Source organism: Panthera leo, chromosome B3, assembly GCF_018350215.1.
Source record: "Panthera leo isolate Ple1 chromosome B3, P.leo_Ple1_pat1.1, whole genome shotgun sequence".
NCBI lineage: Eukaryota > Metazoa > Chordata > Mammalia > Carnivora > Felidae > Panthera > Panthera leo.
This window is the reverse complement of record NC_056684.1, coordinates 118,958,821-118,978,314: the sequence shown is the minus strand read 5'-3', so window position 1 is coordinate 118,978,314 and position 19,494 is coordinate 118,958,821. Positions and strand designations below refer to the sequence as shown.

Genomic DNA, 19,494 nt, shown 5'->3' with positions numbered 1-19,494 from the left:
CCTGGGTTTAGATATTGTAACTCTCTCATTTCATCCTCTGCCGTTAACCTTATCCACATGTCCTTCTTTTTAACAGAAATCCTTAATTCTAACATATTGAAATTCACCTTTTTTGCCTTATTTTTTATGCTTTTAGGGCTTTATTTAAAAAGCCCTTCCCCATCCCAAGGCCACAAAGATATCCTTCCACGCTTTCTTTCATAAAAGTTAGTTCACCTTTTACAGCATGTTTTAATCCATCTGGAGTCTGTCTGTACAGACGTTATGATCTGGTTTTGTTTTGGTTTTCTGTTTTGTGGTGGTTTTTTTTTTTCGTTTCTGTGCCTGTTGCTCTGCACAGAGCAAGTCCGCTTTCTCAGCCTCGTCCATCAGTCACCCTGGCCCTGCCGGTCTGTGAGCTCTTCCTCAAGTACCCATGTGTGGTTCTGCCTCTGAGTTCTCTTTCCTCTTCCCCTGGGATCCCAGCTTCTCGAAGTGAGGATGAGTTATTTCAGAAATGCCCGGAGAGGTATTGCAATGCAGGCTCCAGTACTGCGAGGGCAGAACCCCTGGATGTGGGCCCGGGGGGTGTGACTTTTACGCCTTCTGCCAATGACTCCGCTGGGCACTACAGTGGTACAAAGTACCACTTGGATGAAAACACTGTCCATAAACAAATGATTAGTATTCCATTCGTGCAACGAGCACTATTTGGGGTTCTGTGCTGGACATTAGGGACATTCGGATAATAAGAGCCGTTCTCAGCAGTCGGAGAGAAAAAAGCAAGTAAATGAACAGTCACTATAGTGGCTGAGTCCTAGGGGAACCCTGGGGAGGGACATATGGGGTGGAGGGGAGAGGTCAGCCTCACCTGAGAGATGAGTAGGAGGCAGCCAAGCTAGTGGGCAGGAAGCCACTCCGGACAAGCAAGCAGGACATGCCCAAGTTCAGGAGCAGGTCCTGTGTGGCTGAGGCTAGGAGGCAGGAACCAAGGTGGGAGAAGCAGACGGGGCCAGATCGTGAAAGATCTCACATGCCAGGCCTAGGAGATCAGATGTTATAGGGTAGGTTTAATGCTAGAATAATAATAGCTAACATTTCTTTGGTGCTTACCCTTGTGCTAGGCCCTTCGCTTGGATTATCTCTTTTGATCTGCGTAGGGACCCCATGAAATGTTTGAACCAGTGCTGGGGGCCAGGGGGCAAAAGTAAATTCTCCATTGATTTGACTGTGGGGACAAGGAATGGGGAGGGGCCAGAGCAACCTTTGAGTGGGTCAGTTGAACCAGTCCTTGAAATGGAGGTAGGACACTGCTGACCGTTGAGGCAAAGAAAGATGCTCCAAGTGGAGACATTTGTATGAACAAAGGTTTGGTGGCTGACCAGTGGGGACCAGCAAACACAGCAAGGCTGGGGCCGAGCAGCAGAGGCCTTGTGAGCCATACTGAAGCATCAGGGAACCCCAGTAGGGAGTCGTGTGACCAGGGTCAGACTTTTGAGCCACTGTGGGGCACCAGCATGCTTTGGGACAGTGGAATAAACCACTTCAGTAGATTCACGGCTGCCTAAGATGCTATCTTTCTGGCTGTTTAATCCCTAACCTTTGAGAAGGCCCTTAAGAACTCTAGGATCAGACCTCTGGAGGATGCATTGGGGTTCATGGGGGGGCTTTATTGGCCTCCTCGGATCACCCCATATGGACGGCCACGTGACCTCAAGACCAGCCTTTGCCTCAGGATGGGAAGACAGCTTTGAGGGTTCCCAAGGGCCTTGGGAGAAAGGAACTCAGGAATTTGCAGGGGCCTGAGCTAGATCAGTCTCAGAGCTGGCATAGGAGCCCCCCCCACCAATCACGGCTGCAGCAAGGATGCCTTTTCCTGCCTGGGCCTCAGCACGGGCATCCTTGTCCTGGGCCTCTGAAGGGATGCCCCAGGACCCCTGCAGGGCTGACGCCAACCCAGGACTTGTTTCGTGTGTTCACAGACATAGACGAGTGTGAGCAGCCAGGGGTGTGCAGCGGGGGACAATGCACCAATACAGAGGGTTCGTACGACTGCCAGTGTGACCAGGGCTACATCATGGTCAGGAAGGGACACTGTCAAGGTAAGAAATGGGATGAGGGAGGGCAGCCGGCCGCCCTACCATCTCTTGGCCCCTCCCCAGGCGCTGGCTACCCCCACCTCCCCTTCCAGCTTCTCTCCGACTGGGCCCCTTGATGCTGAGCCCACTCTAATGGACAGAGATCTGTCTGGGAATTCTTGAGGCCTTCCATCCCCTTCAATGATATTTTGGCATCCTGTCTGCCCCCCAAAGCAGGGGAGCACAGCAACTTTATACACACGAGACCCCGGGAACATCCCTCCGTACACCTCTTCCCCTGGCCTTGAGTCACACTGCTCTCCTATATGACAGAGGAGAAGCTGGTCTCTCTGGGAGGTGCTTGCGGCCTCAGCCATGACCGACTTGCTAAAGCTTGTTAGTCCATGGGCTCCTCAGGGCTGGACCATATCTTTAGATGACCCCTGTGCACACACCTGATAAATGTCCCGCATTGGACAAACGTTAGCGAGTAAATGAATGAAGAATGATTGATGGAGCCCCAATCCTTGCTCCCTTTCCCAGGCCCTGCCAAGAGGTGGCTGTGACATTGCCAATCAGTCTCCCCACAGACTGGCTTAGAGCTGCCACTATCACACCAGTTCCTGGCAACTCTCCCACTACTGCCTCCTGGCCAGGCTGGGGTGGCAAATGCTCGAAAGAGGCCTGGGTTGTGTGCGAAGAGTGGTGGAGACAGGAATGAATGAGGGTAAATCAAGGCTCTTTCTGGAAAGAAATCCTGTCCTGGATCTGAGGTTAGGACCAGACACCTCTCAGCCTCCAGGTTCTTCCTGGCCAGGACTTGCCTGATAGCACAGGGTCCTGGAGGTGAGGGATGGGCTTTTATACCTTATGATGGGAGGGTGTGCCTTCCCAGTGCCATTAGCAGGGAAGCTAGGTCCGGGGTCCTAGAAGGTCTTAGCAAAGGGGAGACATGGCTGGGGGTGTAGGGAAGACAACCGTCTGCACCCCCAGGGTGTCACCTTCTCCTCTCAATGCCTCCCTCTTGGTGATTTCCCTTTCATACTCTGGACTACACATGATCAAAGCCAGAATGGCCTCTCTTTGTCCTCATAAGCATGATGGAGGCACACAGCCTGGCATTTTCCAGGAGAATGGAGAGTTGATGAGGGCCTACTATGTGCCAGGAGGTGTCCTAGTACTTGACAGATTACCTCATTCAAGCATCACAACAATACATTTCAAATTTTTTTTTAATGGTTTTTTTTTTTTTTTTTTTTTTTTGAGAGAAAGAGAGAAGGACAGAGTACAAGCAGGGGAGGGGCAGAGTGAGAGGGAGACACAGAATCTGAAGCAGGCTCCAGGCTCCAAGCTGTCAGCACAGAGCCCAACACAGGGCTCGAACCCATGAACCATGAGATCATGACCTGAGCTGAAGTCGGACATTTAACCGACTGAGCCACCCAGGCGCCCCAGACAACATTACAGATGTGACGTTAGACTTTATTAAAAAGAAAAGCAAACCCAAAGGAGGTGAACCAAGAAAATACCAGGACATTAAAAACATCAGATTTATACAAACCAGTCCATGTTAAGGGCATAGGCTCTGTAGAGACAGGCCTGGGTTTGACCCTTGTCTTGACATCTGAAAATGGAAACCATAATGCCCCTCTCGGAGGTTCTTACGAGGACCAAATAAGCTAACACATACAACAAGACTCTCAGTGAATACGGGAGAGTGTTTCCATCTGAAAGCCCCATTCTTTTTTCACCTCTAGACACCCCTCACGCTGCAGTCCACGCCTCCAGATTGTCCCCTTCCCTTCCGGAAAAGTTCCGGAGGGAACTTTTTCCGGAGGAAAAGTTCCAGACGCACACCTCAACTGGGAGGTCAGGCTGAGTTCCTGGCCCAGGCCAGACATTCAGTCTGCTGAAAGAAAGGCTGATGTAGCCTGCACACTTCTCCAGGTTTCCATCAGTAACCACAGACCCAGCCATCACCCTGGGAGCCCAGTCAATTTCCTCCCCCTCTTTCTTCTCACTCCAACTGAGAAACCACTCTCTCCACTTAAACTCAAAGTCTCTGGTGGAAGGCCTGAGTGCTCTGGGCAGCGGCCCATCCAAAGTCTCAATGGCATTTCCGTCATACCAGAAACTCTGGGTTCCCACAGAAAGGGGTTGGATCCCCTTGCAGACTGCCTGGGCTTTGCTGTGCCCCAACCACATCCCAGGTCTCCTGGGCTTCTGGCCCCTGACTGAGCACGCTCCCCCTCCCACCCTGTGCTCTCACAAGGAGCGGAGATGGGCAACCTCACATTTCCTCATGCAAAGAATAAAGCCCTGGTTAGGGAAGATCCAGGATCCCAACTTGTACAGACAAGTTGGCAAGCTGGTCCCTGGGGTGCCTGTGTCCCTGGGTCCTCTGGGGTCTCTTCAGAACCTCATACCAATAAGGTGTGACATTTTAGTCACGTGGTCTCATTCTTGCCCCCAACTACCAAGGTATTAGAACCCAGCAAAATATACGATAATTTTAGATTTAAATTCAAACCCTAGACTAGGGAGAAAAATCCAGCTCTAGTCCACATACCAAGGGATCGATGGAACAGCTTCAAGATATCTGGTGACATTAGAGCCTTTGCCCTTAACACGGACTGGTCAGAAGTGGAATCTACTTCATCCGGAATCTTTCTCTGGCTCCTTTTGATGGGCTTGGCAGATGGCTCTGTTACATGCACTCCCATTTGGGAGAGCCTTTCCTTGGCTCATGGGGTGACTAAGGGCTGCTTTGATCTTCTGCCTTCCCTCTCCCACTTGCTGACAGACCTCTCACATACAATAATCGTGGCTGGGGCTCTGATCTGAGGAAAGAAGCCAGCAGTGGTGTGCCGGGCTAGAGTATGTTATGCTACGTTAACAAGCGACCCCAGCCCTCATGACTTAGAACACAGCAAAGTTTACATCTGATCAGTGCTACATGCCCATCGTGGGTCAGCTGGGGATCCCGCCTCATGTTTCTTCACTCTAGAACTAGCCTAAAGGGATAGCCAGCATCTTGAATGTGGCCAGTCTCCATGGGAGAAAGGAAGAGTTGCTCACAGTTATGCCTTGGTCCATAAATTATATGCGTCATGGCTCATCAGCCAGCACGAGTGCCCTGGTCCGACCCAAAGAACCAGGAGGCACGGGACGCCTGGGTGACCCAGTCAGTTAAGCATCTGACTCTTGATTTTGGCTCAGGTCATGATCTCACAGTCCGTGAGTTCAAGCCCCATGTCAGGCTCTGCACTGATAGCACAGGGCCTGCTTGGGATTCTCTTTCTCTCCCTTTCTCTCTCTCTGCCCGTCTCCCACTTGCGTTGCATGCACACACACACACTCTCTCTCTCTGTCTCAAAATAAACTTAAGAGAGAGAGAGAGAGAGAGAGAGAACCAGGAAGCACAAGCCTACCTGGTCCACCAAGGGGGAAAGCTGGAATATTTAGTGAACAGCGTCAATACCAGGAGTCTCCTAATGCCCAGTAGAGGACACTTTGTGCAACACCTCCACAGATGTGCCCAGAACATTTGGGGCAGGACAGGCATCAAGGCTCTTTGCTCCTGGTAAATCTAATCTCCTTCTTACACTACCTGATCCCTGTAGGAGAGATCCAAAGGTTTCATTTTTTCTCAGTGTGGTCTTAGAAAAGGGTCCTCACCTCTGTCTCTTTATCTCCCAAAGCAATGATCACTTATCATTCCCAATGGCTTTGCCCATCCTTCTTCTGGTACCTCAGCTAAGGCCGCAGGCCATGGAGCTGGCTGCTCTCTAATGAGCAGCCAAAGTTGGTGGTCCTAGATGCTTCAATCCCCCTCTTCTGTCTCATTCTCTTCAATTCTGTCTTTACAGAGATCCTTAGAATAGGTTAGCCCAGTGTCACCACAGCCCAACCAAGAGCTGTTGGCTACCCTCTTTCTAGAGACGAACCTTATCTCAGTGTCCCCAAGATTGCCTTGGGGGCCTGGGTATTTCCTTGCAGATACCCAGCTGAACAACCGCCTGCCCTCTGTATATCTTCCTCTTCTGGACCCTCAGGGTGAAGTTTTGGCCTTGAGAGGGCCCAGGTGCCCTGGGATAGAGGGCTTTGGTGTGGCCCGGCTTCTGCAGACCAAACAACGTCAGAGGAGACTTATTTTCACTCTCCACTTCAGGGGCCGTATTGTGTTCTGTAACAGCTGCTGGCTTTCGTCCCTTTGCAGAGAGCCTGCGTTCTGACCCTTGGCCCTGCCGCCTGCATTTCCTCCATGGGTGCTGAGCAGATCTTCCTCTTGGGCAGTAGGTCTTCTGCATCTGCATAAGCTGGTGGACTTCCTCCAGGAGAATGACAGTTCCCGATTTAGGAAGAGTAGATCCTCTTGTTTCCTCTGGAGCTCAGTCAGTCTGTCTGTCACTAACAGTGGCTGGCAGCCTCACCCTTGAGCCCGAGGCACATACTGCCTTCCTGCAGTCCCAACCCAGAGTTCAGTCCCTGTGTTATGACCTCCCGAAGTCCACCCAAGTCCCCTGTGTGCCTTGAATGTGGACTTCTGGGTATGTCAGGTCGTATCAGGAAGAACCCTGCCTGCAGCCCCCCCCCCCCCCCCCCCCCGGGAGCAAGATCTCTGTCCTCCTCGCTGCCCCAGGCTCATCCTTTCGGACTCTCCCGGATCTCACCAGAGTGGGCGTTGGCAGCCCTACATGGTTCTCACCTGGAACAAAAGAAGCCTTGAAGCCTCCAAGCCAAGAAGCCTTGCCAGCCTCCACCCTTGACTCTGCATCAGCCTCAGGGCTGGTCTTGGTCACATCCGAGATTGGGGGTCCTCCTCAGTCCCCATTTCCTGCTGCAGGGGAGCCCATTTTGCCCTCATTGCCCAGCGACCTGTTTTGGGGTCTCTGGGACCTGCCATACCAAGCATGTACAGTCCCAGTAACGTAAAGGAACAGGATTCACCAAGGCAGATACGAAGGCCCTTCCCAACAGGCCAGCTCATGGAGTAGAGCTCTCCCACCCTCCCACAGCTGTGGTGACCATGGCCTCTTGCCCCACCCAGGGAGTCTCCCTTTCTAAAGTTCTTCTGTCTCTTTTGTCCAGGACAGTGGGTGGGAGGTGAAGCTGGGAACACCAGACAGGACTCACTTTTTCCTAGTTTCCATCTGTACAGAAACTGGCATCCCTCCCTCTCCCCCACCAAGGGCAGGGTCAAGGATTTGCTTCCTCTCAGACCTACCCATGTGCTGTGGTTCCCAGCGATGACCAAGGGTGGAGATGTTATTTTGCAGATATCAACGAATGCCGTCACCCTGGCACCTGCCCGGATGGGAGATGCGTCAACTCCCCAGGCTCCTACACTTGCCTAGCCTGCGAGGAGGGCTACAGGGGCCAGAGCGGGAGCTGTGTAGGTGAGGGCTGCTTGCCAAGGCAGTGAGAGGGCTGTTTGGCCTTGGGACCTCTGGTTGAGCCCACACACAGGGAGGGAAGGAGATGGGCAGGGGGAAGTGGCTTGGAGGCCATTGTCCTCCATGACCTGGCTGGGTTCCCACATGATGTTGGCCATGAGATGGGTGTGCTTCAATTACTGGTGTTCTTCCCTCTGAATCAGCTTGTGTGGGGGCCCCTTTGGTTCCTTGACCATATCCATCCAGGAGCTATAGCCCAAGGTCCAGAAGCTTCTAGGGCTGGATCCTGCTCGGTAGAGTGAGTTGCCAAGAACCTTAGGAAGAGGGTGGCTCTGGTGCTGTGAGCTGGCAGCCGAGTCCTCCCGGGGAGGATGGCCTTCTGCTTTTCTGCATCTCAACAGCAATGTCCAAACAGCAACACCTAACTCAACAGTGGGTGTGCTTCTCCCTCCAGAGGAGGCTGCGTGTCAGCTGTAGGAAGAGTGTTCTTTCCCCTCAGTCCCTGCAGGAAGAAAGGCCCAGGGTTCAGAAGGCCAGGAGGGACTGAATTGTGAATAGATGCTTTGAGGCTCTGGAGAGGGCAGGCATTTCCCAGGCCCTTGAGACTCCGGTCAGCCAGCCAGGCATAGATCGGCCTGTCTCTGCATTGCCCACTCACCTATTGAAGCTGGCTGTTGGGCTGGGAACATGGAATCATACCAGTTTGGTTGGCAAGTAGGCGGTCAGAAGGGTTCAGAGCCACTGTAAGGTGAGTCAAGGGTCTTGGACATTTCATTCCAGGTGTCCTCAGATGGGCCAAACCAGCCCCAGGGCTGGGGAACCTGGCCTCCTTTTCTAGGACATGCAAAATGCTGTGTGTTACCAGATAGAGCTGCAGCGGGCCCAGGCGGGAAGGGCACCCTGCCCTGAACTAGGTGGGTGGGGCCAGGAGCAGGAACAACCTGATGGCCTTCCCAGGGTGGCCTGTGGCCCCTCAGAATGCTGATTCCCTGGCCTCATAACTGAGATGCTCTAAGCCTGACAATGGGGACCACATGAAGGAGAGGAGGCCAACCTGCCATCTTGGACTTCTCTTCCACAGATGTAAATGAGTGTCTGACCCCTGGGGTCTGCGCCCATGGAAAGTGCATCAACCTGGAGGGCTCCTTTAGATGCTCTTGTGAGCTGGGCTATGAGGTCACCTCAGATGAGAAGGGCTGCCAAGGTACATAGATGCTGAAGCACCCTTCCTCCATGCAAATCCACCCGCAGCTCCTTCCCTCTGCACACCCACTGCTGATCCAGCCGTCGTCCCACATCCCTAATCATGCGGACCCAACCACACATCCTGCCAAGTCCCATCCTTCCCCCCCCCCCCCCGCCCACCGCCCACCTGTCAGTTCCGTCTGTCCTGGCATGTCTGTCCTGCAGAGGGTCCCACACAGAACCCAATGGCCTGTTTCAGATGTCGACGAGTGTGCCAGCCGGGCCTCGTGCCCCACGGGCCTCTGCCTCAACACTGAGGGCTCCTTCACCTGCTCCGCCTGCGAGAGTGGGTACTGGGTGAATGAAGACGGCACTGCCTGTGAAGGTAAACCCAGGGAGGGGCTGGCAGAGGGGGACCAGGAATATAGGCTTTCTTACCCCCCAAAGAACACTCCGTTTGTCCCCCAGCTTTGGGCTGATGCTCAGGGTCTCCAGGCTAGACTAGAGGACCTTACCAATGGACTTGGCCCCAAGGGGAGCATCTATTGTCATCATCCCCAAGTTTGGAGGCGAGGATAGAAGGAAAAAAAGGGAGTCGCGGAGACAGGAGGGAAGCTGACCGTAGAGCTGCCCCCAGAGTGTTCTGGGGAGAGGGTGCCAGGGTTGCCCTATAGAAGGCCCCCAGCTTGGGTCTGCCTCTCCCCACGGGCCCCAACACAGTCCTATAAGCTCCGAAAAGGAGGCCACGTGTGTGGGAAGCTTCCTGCCCTGACAGGTAGAGGGAGCTCTCCCGAGCCCACAGGGTGACTGGCTGGCTGTCTGCCCCAGACCTAGACGAGTGCGCCTTTCCGGGAGTCTGCCCCTCGGGAGTCTGCACCAACACCGCGGGCTCCTTCTCCTGCAGGGATTGTGAGGAGGGTTACCGGCCCAGCCCCCTGGGCCACACCTGCGAAGGTGAGAGCCCCCTTCCCCCACCACCGAGAGGGAGGGGAGCACAGATGGGGCTCAGGAGACCAACCCACCACCCTTAGAGAAGGGAGTGACCAGACACAGCAGAGATTGCTTCCAGGTGGGGGGCCCTTCTGTCTACCTTGGACTGGCTAGCTGGGGACACCTATTCTCACCCCTCCCTCAACAGGAGTTGGAAAGGTGACTACACATCTGGGTTTAGGGGGCCAATGAGCCACTGGATCACAAGCTTCAGGGGAGTCTGGTCCACGTGCAGCTTCGTGGGTTCTTTGTAAGGGTGGGGGCTGGGACCATATTTTGGGAAACATCGGCCTGTACCAGGCAATCTGTAGGCCTGCTTAAAGAACCTAGTTCCTGTGACCTTCTTAGCTTCTCTGTATATTTCCTTCATTTATCTCTCATTTGTTTTCCCATTGCTTCTCAGAAAAATCTAAGCCATCTCAGCCATGGTCAGGGCAGTGGGTTTGGCCACTGTAGGCCAAGGTCGCGGGGAGGGGCCAAGCATCCCCAGAGGCACTGTGTGGGCAGCTGGAGAGGCCCAGCCAAAGGCTGCTGGGCCAGGGCAACGATGGAGGGAGCTGCAGTGATACTGCTCCCCGAAGCCTCCCTCGCCAGCTGCTTTATAAGGTGATGAGGCCCCTGTGGGTCCAGACTCCTCAGGCAGGGGACTGGTCCTCTGGAGACCTCCCTGTTGGTTCCTGTCCTGGTGGGGGTGGTGCTGCCACGGGCTGCCTTCCCCCCTGTGTGACCCTGCAGATGTGGATGAGTGTAAAGACTTCCAGAGCAGCTGCCTGGGAGGCGAGTGCAAGAACACGGCTGGCTCCTATCAGTGCCTCTGTCCCACAGGCTTCCAGCTGGCCAATGGTACCACGTGTGAGGGTGAGTGGCTCCCTATCCCCAGCGGGAACCGTGGACAATGAGTGGGGCGGGGGAGGGGGCAACATGCCTGGGAGACACCGCTGCCTACCTTCTCCTTGCAGATGTGGACGAGTGCGTGGGAGAGGAGTACTGTGCACCCCGTGGCGAGTGCCTCAACAGCCACGGGTCCTTCTTCTGTCTCTGCGCACCGGGCTTCGCCAGCGCGGAGGGGGGCACCAGCTGCCAGGGTGAGAAGCCAGCTGGGCCATGTCTGCTTGCCAGCAGCAGGGGGTGCTGGAGGCTCTGTCTAGACTACTGAAATAAAGTGCTCCTGGCCCCACCCAGGGATGGGAGGCGGGAGGCTGAGTGATGACAGGGAGACAGGTTTCAGGAAGGCACTCAACAGGGCCTCTCCATGGTATCTATGACAGGCATGTGCCCTTTGAACCCTTTGGGTGTCACCCTTCTGTCCTTGGTAGTGTCCCAGTTCTGGGGCTCCTCCCCCCAGCCTGGCCTCTGGCCTCCAGCTCCAGACTCTTCCTCAGATCTTCTAGCCCTTTCCTAACCTGAGGCACTCTCTGGCTCTCCTGTGGACTACTTAGGGCCCCAGGGACCCATGGCTGGGCCTGCTGACAAATGTCTCTATTCTAGATGTGGACGAGTGTGCAGTCACAGACCGGTGTCTGGGAGGACACTGTGTCAACACCGAGGGCTCCTTCAACTGTCTGTGTGAAACCGGCTTCCAGCCCTCCCCAGAGAGCGGGGAGTGTGTGGGTAAGGTCGCCAGCGGGGAGTGGACAGGGCTCTGCCCCATGTCCGCCCACCTCCACCCCTGCCTGGTCCTCAGCTCCCTGGGACCAGGAACTGCAGCTTCCAGAAAGCAGAGCACTTTCCACAGATTAATCATCCAATGGAGAATGCATTTATTGACTGTCCGCTGACTCCGGACGTATCCAAGGATGACAAAATAAAGATAATCAGGATCCTTGTGCCAGCAGAGCACACAATCTAGTTTTTAAAGCCAAACTGATTCAATAGACATTTATTAAACCCCTGCTAGGTTCAATGTCTTTTGCTAGGACAAAGTAGACAGTTATGGACAATCTTCAAATTGAGCAAGGGAGACAGATACGAAGACAATTTTCGGTAAATACGCTTTGGTGCAGACTTATATAAAAAGAAGCATAAAGTACTCTGCCGTAGGGAGAAGGGGGTGAGGGAAAAAATATGTCACAGAAGGCTAAGAGCTCAGTGCGTTCCTAACCAGCATATAGTTTTCTACCTAGACACTCATCCTGCCGGGTCAGGAGAAATGATCCTGAACTTAATGTTTTGGGGGTGAGTTGAGCACAGTCATTTGCAGCGGATCCAGGACCCCAAAGGTTGTGGGGCATGACCTTGTAATGCCAAAACGGTGGGGCCAAAGCGGTGACCTGCCCACTTCTGCCCCCTCTCTTGGCTCTGGGGACAGATATTGACGAGTGTAAGGACCACGGCGACTCGGTATGTGGGGCCTGGAGGTGTGAGAACAGCCCTGGCTCCTACCGCTGTGTCCTAGCCTGCCAGCCTGGCTTCCACATGGCTCCGACTGGAGACTGCATTGGTGAGTAGGAATGGGGAGTCGGAGGCAGGAGGGCTGAGGACACCTATTTTCCCGTATCCAGCTAGAAACTGCTTTCGCCTGAGGACATTGTGTTGGCAGCTGTTGGAAGCTTGCGTGTTTTCCAAACAGCAGGGCTTACACAAAAATTGAAGAGGAACGTCAATGTTAGAGTGTTCTTGTCCTGTGTTTAGAAGTTACTTTTTACAGACATTGGTGTCAATAGACCAAGTATTCCCAGCAAACAGAGCAAGAGCGCACCCTACACCCTAGTCCCCACTGTCCCACAGACATAGACGAGTGTGCCAATGACACCATGTGTGGGAGCCACGGCTTCTGCGACAACACTGACGGCTCCTTCCGCTGCCTCTGTGACCAGGGCTTCGAGACTTCGTCCTCCGGCTGGGAATGTGTTGGTGAGAAGCCTGCAGGCTAGCCAGGCTCCGGGCTGGGAAGGGGAGGCCCTGGGGCCCATCTCCACAGATTTTGGCTGTCCTGGAGAGAGGCCCTAGGGCCATCCTCCTGAAGGGCTCGAGGTCACAAGCCTCCACAATAGGTCCTCATAGAGTGGGCAAGGGAGGGGGATATCGGCTCTACCCTACAGCAGGCAGGGGGACCAGGTTGGCAGGAGAAACGTGGCCATGTTCTACCAGCAGGGGGAGCAAGCATATCAGCGAAGGCGCACCACCCTTCCCCAGAGACCTCTGGGTCTCCCTCGAGAGGCATATTTGGAGAACGTGCCCGGAGGGAGGAACTCTTCCTCTTTGTCCCTTTAGTGACCCTTTCCTGCCACCCTTCGCCTCTCTCCCTTCCCACGCCCTCTGTTCATCGGTCTCTCCTTCCTGCTAGCTCCCTTCTGCTCTTCTCCCAAGACCTAGTCTGTTTCTTTTGAGGGGATGGATGAGGATCTGCCCCCTGGGCTGCGGGCAGAGGGGCAGGGGCACAGGCTGCATCTTCTCCACCCACAAGCCCATCCTCGTGCCTGGCAGACGTGAACGAGTGTGAGCTCATGCTGGCGGTGTGTGGGGCGGCGCTCTGTGAGAATGTGGAAGGCTCCTTCCTGTGCCTCTGTGCCAGTGACCTGGAGGAGTACGACGCTCAGGAGGGGCACTGCCGCCCGCGGGTGGCTGGAGGTGAGCGTGCCCCATACTCGACCCAGTCGTTGCGAATGACCACTCTGCGGCTTACAAAGCACTTCAACTGCGGCAGCTACTGAGAAGGAGCCTGGGCCAGGCCCGGGGCAGTGTGGGCAGGGGCACCACTTAGGAATGCAGTGCGGCAGGGCAAGGAGTCGAGTGCAGCAAATGTCATGATGGGGGGGGGGGGGGTGTCTGTCCCCAGCCAGGGAATGTCTGGGAGGCTCGGGAAGCTCTGATGCCAACTGAAGGTGCCCAGGGATCTCAGATTGAGCCTCACGGGGGTCCCAGGGCACGTTTGGTGAGGGAGGCCTTGAAGCTAAGCCTCACTCTCTCCTCTCCACTCCACTCTTGAGCTGCCGGGTCCAGCCTGTCACCCCAGGCTGGATTAGGACTCGGCTGGCCTCCTCTGACTTGGGGAAGAGAAAACAGGACCTGGAACAGGGAAGGTGAGAGGGGCTGGGGTATAGTGTGAGCTGAGGAATGGGGGAGGGCTGCCTCTATGGTTATGCCAAGGACTGGAGGCACCCCCTATAGTGGGGGATAGCAGGGGGATAGCAGGGGATAGCAGAAGAACAGGGGTCTGGGCCACTTAACAGCTGGTGGCTGTGGTAAGTCACCTAGTTTTTCTAAATCTTAACTGCCTCATCTGTGAGAGGGAGGTGACAATATAAAGTTGTCGAAAGCATCAAGCACGATAATACAGGTAAAAAAGCATGTTTACACTGGGAAGTGCTATTATATAAACATAAAATTTTGAAAATAAATTCAAAGCCTAGGGTGCCCTAGAGAGCCACGGACAGACAGTAACAAAGGGCATCCCTCACACACAGGTCAGAGTATTCCTGAGGCCCCGCCAGGGGACCACCCCCCGGGCCCCATCCGCATGGAGTGCTACTCTGGGCAGAATGACCAGCTGCCCTGCTCCAGCCTTCTGGGCCGGAACACCACACAGGCCGAGTGCTGCTGCACTCAGGGTGCCAGCTGGGGAGACGCCTGTGACCTCTGCCCAGCTGAGGACTCAGGTAAGGCCCCCAAGGGTCCCAAATCCTCAGTGTCAGCTCTGCAGGGTGACCCTGAAAGAAGGGGAGAGAAGATGGGGGCAGAGCCCTTCTGTCTCTAAGCTTGGATGCCTCCTTGCACAGTGGAATTCAGCGAGATCTGCCCTAGTGGTAAAGGCTACATCCCTGTGGACGGAGCCTGGATGTTTGGACAGACCACGTACACAGGTAACCTCCCTAGAGACCCTCCTCCCCAGAATCCACTCACCTGAGCGGGCCCGGCCTGGTCCTCCGGGAGGGTCCCCAAGGAAGCTCTGCATGAAGCCCCAGCCTCCCAGGTGGCTCCCCTGGTTCCTGTCCTGGGGCTGACTACCTACGGATGTGTAGCTGAAGTTCTGACCTGAGCTCCCTCTGCTCCCCCGAGGCCGAACCCTCCGGAAGAAACTATGACGCCTTGACTAACCCAGTCCTGGGGCATAGGGACAGAGTGGGAAGTACTGCTATACCGAGGCAGCTGCTTATCTCCCTGGCCTCACTTAGAAAGCCAGAAACTTTGGGGGAACCCACACTCAAAGTGGGTAGTTCAGGCATGAGCCCTTCCGCATCCTAATCCTGAAGCTGGAGAAGGAAATCACAGAAACAGAAGCAGCTTTCCTTAAGTGCTTGCTACATGCCAAGTGCTATTGAAGCACCTACATATATTAACCTCTTAATCTTCGTAACAATTGTGAGAGATTGAGTAATAGCATCCACATATTTTTAGGTAGGAAACTGAGGCAAGGAGACCTGAACAAGTTGCCCAAAGTCACCTGACTGGCAAGTGGCAGCGCCAGGACCCAAACCCAGCAGGTCTGGCTTTGGAGCCCTTAGTATCACGTTCTGCTTCGTACTGCTTCTCACCTCGGCTCCGCCCTCCCACAGATGCGGACGAGTGTGTGATGTTCGGGCCTGGGCTCTGCCAGAACGGCCGGTGCCTCAACACGGTGCCTGGCTACATCTGCCTGTGCCATCCCGGCTACCACTACAACGCGGTCCACAGGAAGTGTGAGGGTGAGGACACACACCGCCCCTCCCCGCCCCCGCGCCCACAGCCGAATGCTCTCCCAGCCCCCACCAGCCAGCCCCATTCTTGCTGGGAGCTCCCACTGCACCAGGCAGGTCTGAGGTGAGGGGAGCTGTTGGAAAGGCATCCCTGGGGAGGGCCCCCCCTCCCCAGACTGGACTGGGTTGGGGGGGGGAGGGGGAAGCAGGGTGCCACCTCTTCATTGTCAGTTACAAGAAAACCCCCTTCCACGAAGGCGGTCCGTGGGCAAGCCGCCTTGGTACTACCCCCCACATCCCCCTTCCGTCTTTCTGCCACCACAGATCATGACGAGTGCCAGGACATGGCCTGCGAGAACGGTGAGTGTGTGAACACTGAAGGCTCTTTCCACTGCTTCTGCAGCCCCCCGCTCACCCTGGACCTCGGCCAGCAGCGCTGCGTGAACAGCACCGGCGGCACGGGTCAGTAGGCCTGGAGTGGCGGGGCAGCGGTGGGGGGACTGAATCCGGGCCGGGAGGGCTCACGTGCCCCTGTGCGCTGTGCCACCAGAGGACCTGCCTGACCACGACATCCACATGGACATCTGCTGGAAAAGAGTCACCAATTATGTGTGCAGCCAACCCCTGCACGGGCGCCGCACCACCTACACAGAATGCTGCTGTCAGGATGGCGAGGCCTGGAGCCAGCAGTGTGCCCTGTGCCCCCCCAGGAGCTCTGGTGAGAAGGGTGACCCGTGCCTGCCTGAGGGGGAGGGGCCCCAGGGAAGGAAATGCCCTCACCTGGGAAGGAGGGATTTAGGAGTAGAGCAATCAGAGTGTGGCCATCTTCCATCTCTATTGTCTGGGGACAGAGTGGGGGAGGGGCTGGGGTGACGAGGAGAGCACTGTCAGGAACTCCCAGAGGACACCAGTCCCAGCATGCTCCCTCTCCCCGGGGAAATGAGCCTGGGAACCACACTCCAGGCTTTAGCTATCAGGAGCCTGGCAGCATCCTCTCTCCCTCCTCCCTGACAGAGGTCTACGCTCAGCTGTGCAATGTGGCCCGGATTGAAGCCGAGCGGGAGGCTGGAGTCCACTTCCGGCCAGGCTATGAGTATGGCCCCGGGCCCGAGGACCTGCATTACAGCCTCTACGGCCCAGACGGGGCCCCCTTCTACAACTACCTGGGTCCCGAGGACACCGTCCCAGAGCCACCCTTCCCCAACACAGCCAGCCGCCCAGGGGACCACCTACCAGTTCTTGAGCCCCCCCTGCAGCCCTCAGAACTCCAGCCCCACTACGTGGCCAGCCACCCAGGTCTGTGTTGATGCAAAAATGGGGAAGCGGCGGGCACCAAAATGGTTTCACTTCCATCTCCTCTACCTACTAATCGCTGCCAGCGGGGTGAGGCCCAAGGAGGGAAAAGACCCAGCCAGCCCTCTCACAGGTCACTCAAGGGACAACTCCAAATGCCTGGGTCAGACCCAAACAACTCTGATGAACCAAAGAGGTACAGGACAGGACACCATCCCAACCTCAAAAACTTCCCTGTGGGGGTTGAGAGAGCAAGAGAAAGCAGGTACACTCTGGTCCGTCTCTCTCCCTCCATACCACCCACGGTGTGCAGAATAACCTGGTCTACAGGCTCACACTCGTGACCTGAAATGTGCATTCAGGATTTCTAATCACTTTAGAGGCCCACTGTGGTGACTCGGTTTGTAAGTGGCAAGGACCCCAGCATATAGGACTTGAATTCTAATGAAGAAGTCAGGCCTGGCACCTGAGCAACGGATGTGGTAGCTGCCCCAGGCACAGGCCACTGTACCAGACAAAGGCTTCACGGGGACCAGGGATACGGTCTTTCTCAGGGGTCGGGGCCTGCTTAAAGAGGAGAGGGTTAAGCAGATCCCTAAGTTTTGCTTCGTGTTGGGTGAGGGTAATCCCCTTTTGCTGCCAATCTCCTCCCCACAAAAACCATCTAAAGATTTTAACCACCACCAACCACAAAACCAACACTACATAGACACCCACCTGCTCGGGAACCCTGGCACTATGAGAGCAAGGAGTCTCAACCTTCCCGGAGCTAACATTTAAAGTACCGCAGGTCTCCGCCACCATAAAGTAATGACACATAATTATCTCTTAAGGGTAGTACCTTTTGTTTTAGCATCTCTGTGAGAGTTTTAGACCCTCCCAACCCCGACCTTAGGATTTCAAAAGGAGCAACCTTCATAGTGGAGGGTGAGGCTCCCAAGGCTGGGTGCAAGGCCTCAGCTTCCTTCTGACTCCCTCCTACCAGAGCACCAGGCCGGCTTCGAAGGGCTTCAGGCAGAGGAATGCGGCATCCTGAATGGCTGTGAGAACGGCCGCTGTGTGCGAGTGAGGGAGGGCTACACCTGTGACTGCTTTGAGGGCTTCCAGCTGGACATGGCCCACATGGCCTGCGTGGGTAAGTTGTGATGTGAGTGGCCCAGGGAGCAGGATGGCCCTGATGGCTCCAGGTGGAAAGGTCAGGCTGGCCCACCGCTCACAATACAAGGCTGAACTTGAGAGTGGAAAATACACTGCTGCCCCCTAGTGGGGCTGTCTGGAACCAGGCCAAGTGGTGAGACAGCACCCAAGGAAGGTCTCCTGTTGTGTATAGAAAGCCCTTTCCGGGGAGGTTCCTAGAGAGAAGAAAGGCAGGGACAAAAGAGCATGGTCACTGTCCAGGGGCACAGGATGGGCCCTGCTGCTTTGTGTCTCTGCTTTGTGTCCACCTGCTTTGTGTCTCTGACTTGCCTAGTTTGGGGCAATGACCTCAGCTCCTGGCTGCCACATGTAGGATTCCACTGCGGGGCAGGGGCTGGTGCTTAGTGACCACAACAGTAGAGGCACCCGGGTTCCCCACAGCTCTCTCTTCCTTCTCTTCCTCTTAGATATCAATGAGTGTGACGACTTGAACGGGCCTGCTGCACTCTGTGCCCACGGTCACTGCGAGAACACCGAGGGCTCCTACCGCTGCCATTGCTCCCCAGGTTATGTGGCCGAGGCCGGCCCCCCACACTGTACCTCCAAGGAATAGCAGTGAGGGCTCAGTGTGGGCAGCTACCTAGAAATGGGCCCAGGCCACACAGGCAGGGGCCTCGAGGAGGCTTTCCTAGCTGGGAAGACACCATGAAGAAGCAGGCAGAAGGCCCTGCAGCCCAGCTCCCAGCCAGCCCCGCCTGCTTTTCATCTCTCCCAGCTTAGGCTCTGGCTGAGCTTCTGTCACTGCCTTCATGCTGCCGTGCCCTTGCTTGGCTCAAACACCACCAAATGCTTTAATGCTTCAGCCACTGGCCATGAGGACCAGTCTGCCATCTGTCCTGGCCTTGCTATGGATGCTTCCTAAAGGATGGCCCTCATCCACCCCCTCAAGCTGTGCAAACACGCAAGGTCACTCGGACTCACATTGCAGACACCCTTTCCCAGCCATGATCCACAGGACATCCTGATGATTCCACAACTGGGTCAGAGGTCACATCTGCCCAGGGATGGTCCTTCAGTATCTCTTGAGCAAAAAAGGATGGGGGGGGGGGCGGTTTGGGGAGTGACTCCAAGGCCGCCTCCAGAGAACCAACACTTCACTCAGCCAATCCAGTCTGGGCCAGATTTTGCCACAGCTCCATCCAATAGCAGTTCTGTGGCCCCAGGGAGGGGCAGATCAGCTCATCTCATCTCGGAAGAGCAAGACTGATACCAGCTTGCTGAGTGTAGAGACACAAGTGAAGGGGAACAAGAAGCCTAAGAAAGCAGCAAGAGGGCAATATGAAAAATACGGGGAGTTGTTAAGAAAGGGGGCGCCAAGGCTTTCAACAAGTCTAATGAAAACGTTCAGTAACTTCGGGTAAACACTCGCCATCTACCCATGATAATTTGCGTGCACCCAGCAAAGGCTGCCACAGGACAGGGTGCCCATCTCCGAAGACCTGTATTAAATACATACTGCTTCTTACAGGAAACAAATCTCTCCTGGGTTCTCCTTTTGTGGATGCCAGTTTTGAGGTACTAAAAAAAAAGGGGCCTATTTTCTAGCTTGTGAGATACAGTGTAGTCTTATTTAGGGGAAGCCAGATTTCCTATGTTGTTTTTGTATTCTCAGATGCCCCTGCCATCTTTCTTTCAAAAATGGGATGGCTGGTATCCCTCTCAGTTTACAAGTAGAGACCCACTCCAACCTTGGCTAGCCAGGAGTTTAGAACCATTGTGGAATAAAAAGATGTACATCTGGGCTTTTCTGTTTTTGTTTTT

The 19,494-nt window shown here is 55.1% G+C and overlaps 1 protein-coding gene across 1 annotated transcript in view; it reads left to right on the top strand.

Moving 5' to 3' along the window:
* LTBP2 (latent transforming growth factor beta binding protein 2) overlaps positions 1 to 19,483 on the top strand; it is a 103,861-nt gene extending 84,378 nt beyond the window's left edge. The window contains 19 exon segments of the mRNA XM_042943796.1: positions 1,962 to 2,081; positions 7,337 to 7,456; positions 8,535 to 8,657; positions 8,898 to 9,023; positions 9,467 to 9,592; positions 10,364 to 10,486; positions 10,588 to 10,713; positions 11,117 to 11,239; positions 11,937 to 12,068; positions 12,356 to 12,481; positions 13,055 to 13,198; positions 14,035 to 14,226; positions 14,347 to 14,430; positions 15,124 to 15,252; positions 15,568 to 15,705; positions 15,794 to 15,961; positions 16,258 to 16,539; positions 17,522 to 17,671; positions 18,141 to 19,483. Of these exon segments, the coding sequence (XP_042799730.1) occupies positions 1,962 to 2,081; positions 7,337 to 7,456; positions 8,535 to 8,657; positions 8,898 to 9,023; positions 9,467 to 9,592; positions 10,364 to 10,486; positions 10,588 to 10,713; positions 11,117 to 11,239; positions 11,937 to 12,068; positions 12,356 to 12,481; positions 13,055 to 13,198; positions 14,035 to 14,226; positions 14,347 to 14,430; positions 15,124 to 15,252; positions 15,568 to 15,705; positions 15,794 to 15,961; positions 16,258 to 16,539; positions 17,522 to 17,671; positions 18,141 to 18,286 (2,678 nt within the window). The 3' untranslated portion in view covers positions 18,287 to 19,483.
* The last annotated feature ends 11 nt before the right edge of the window (positions 19,484 to 19,494 follow it).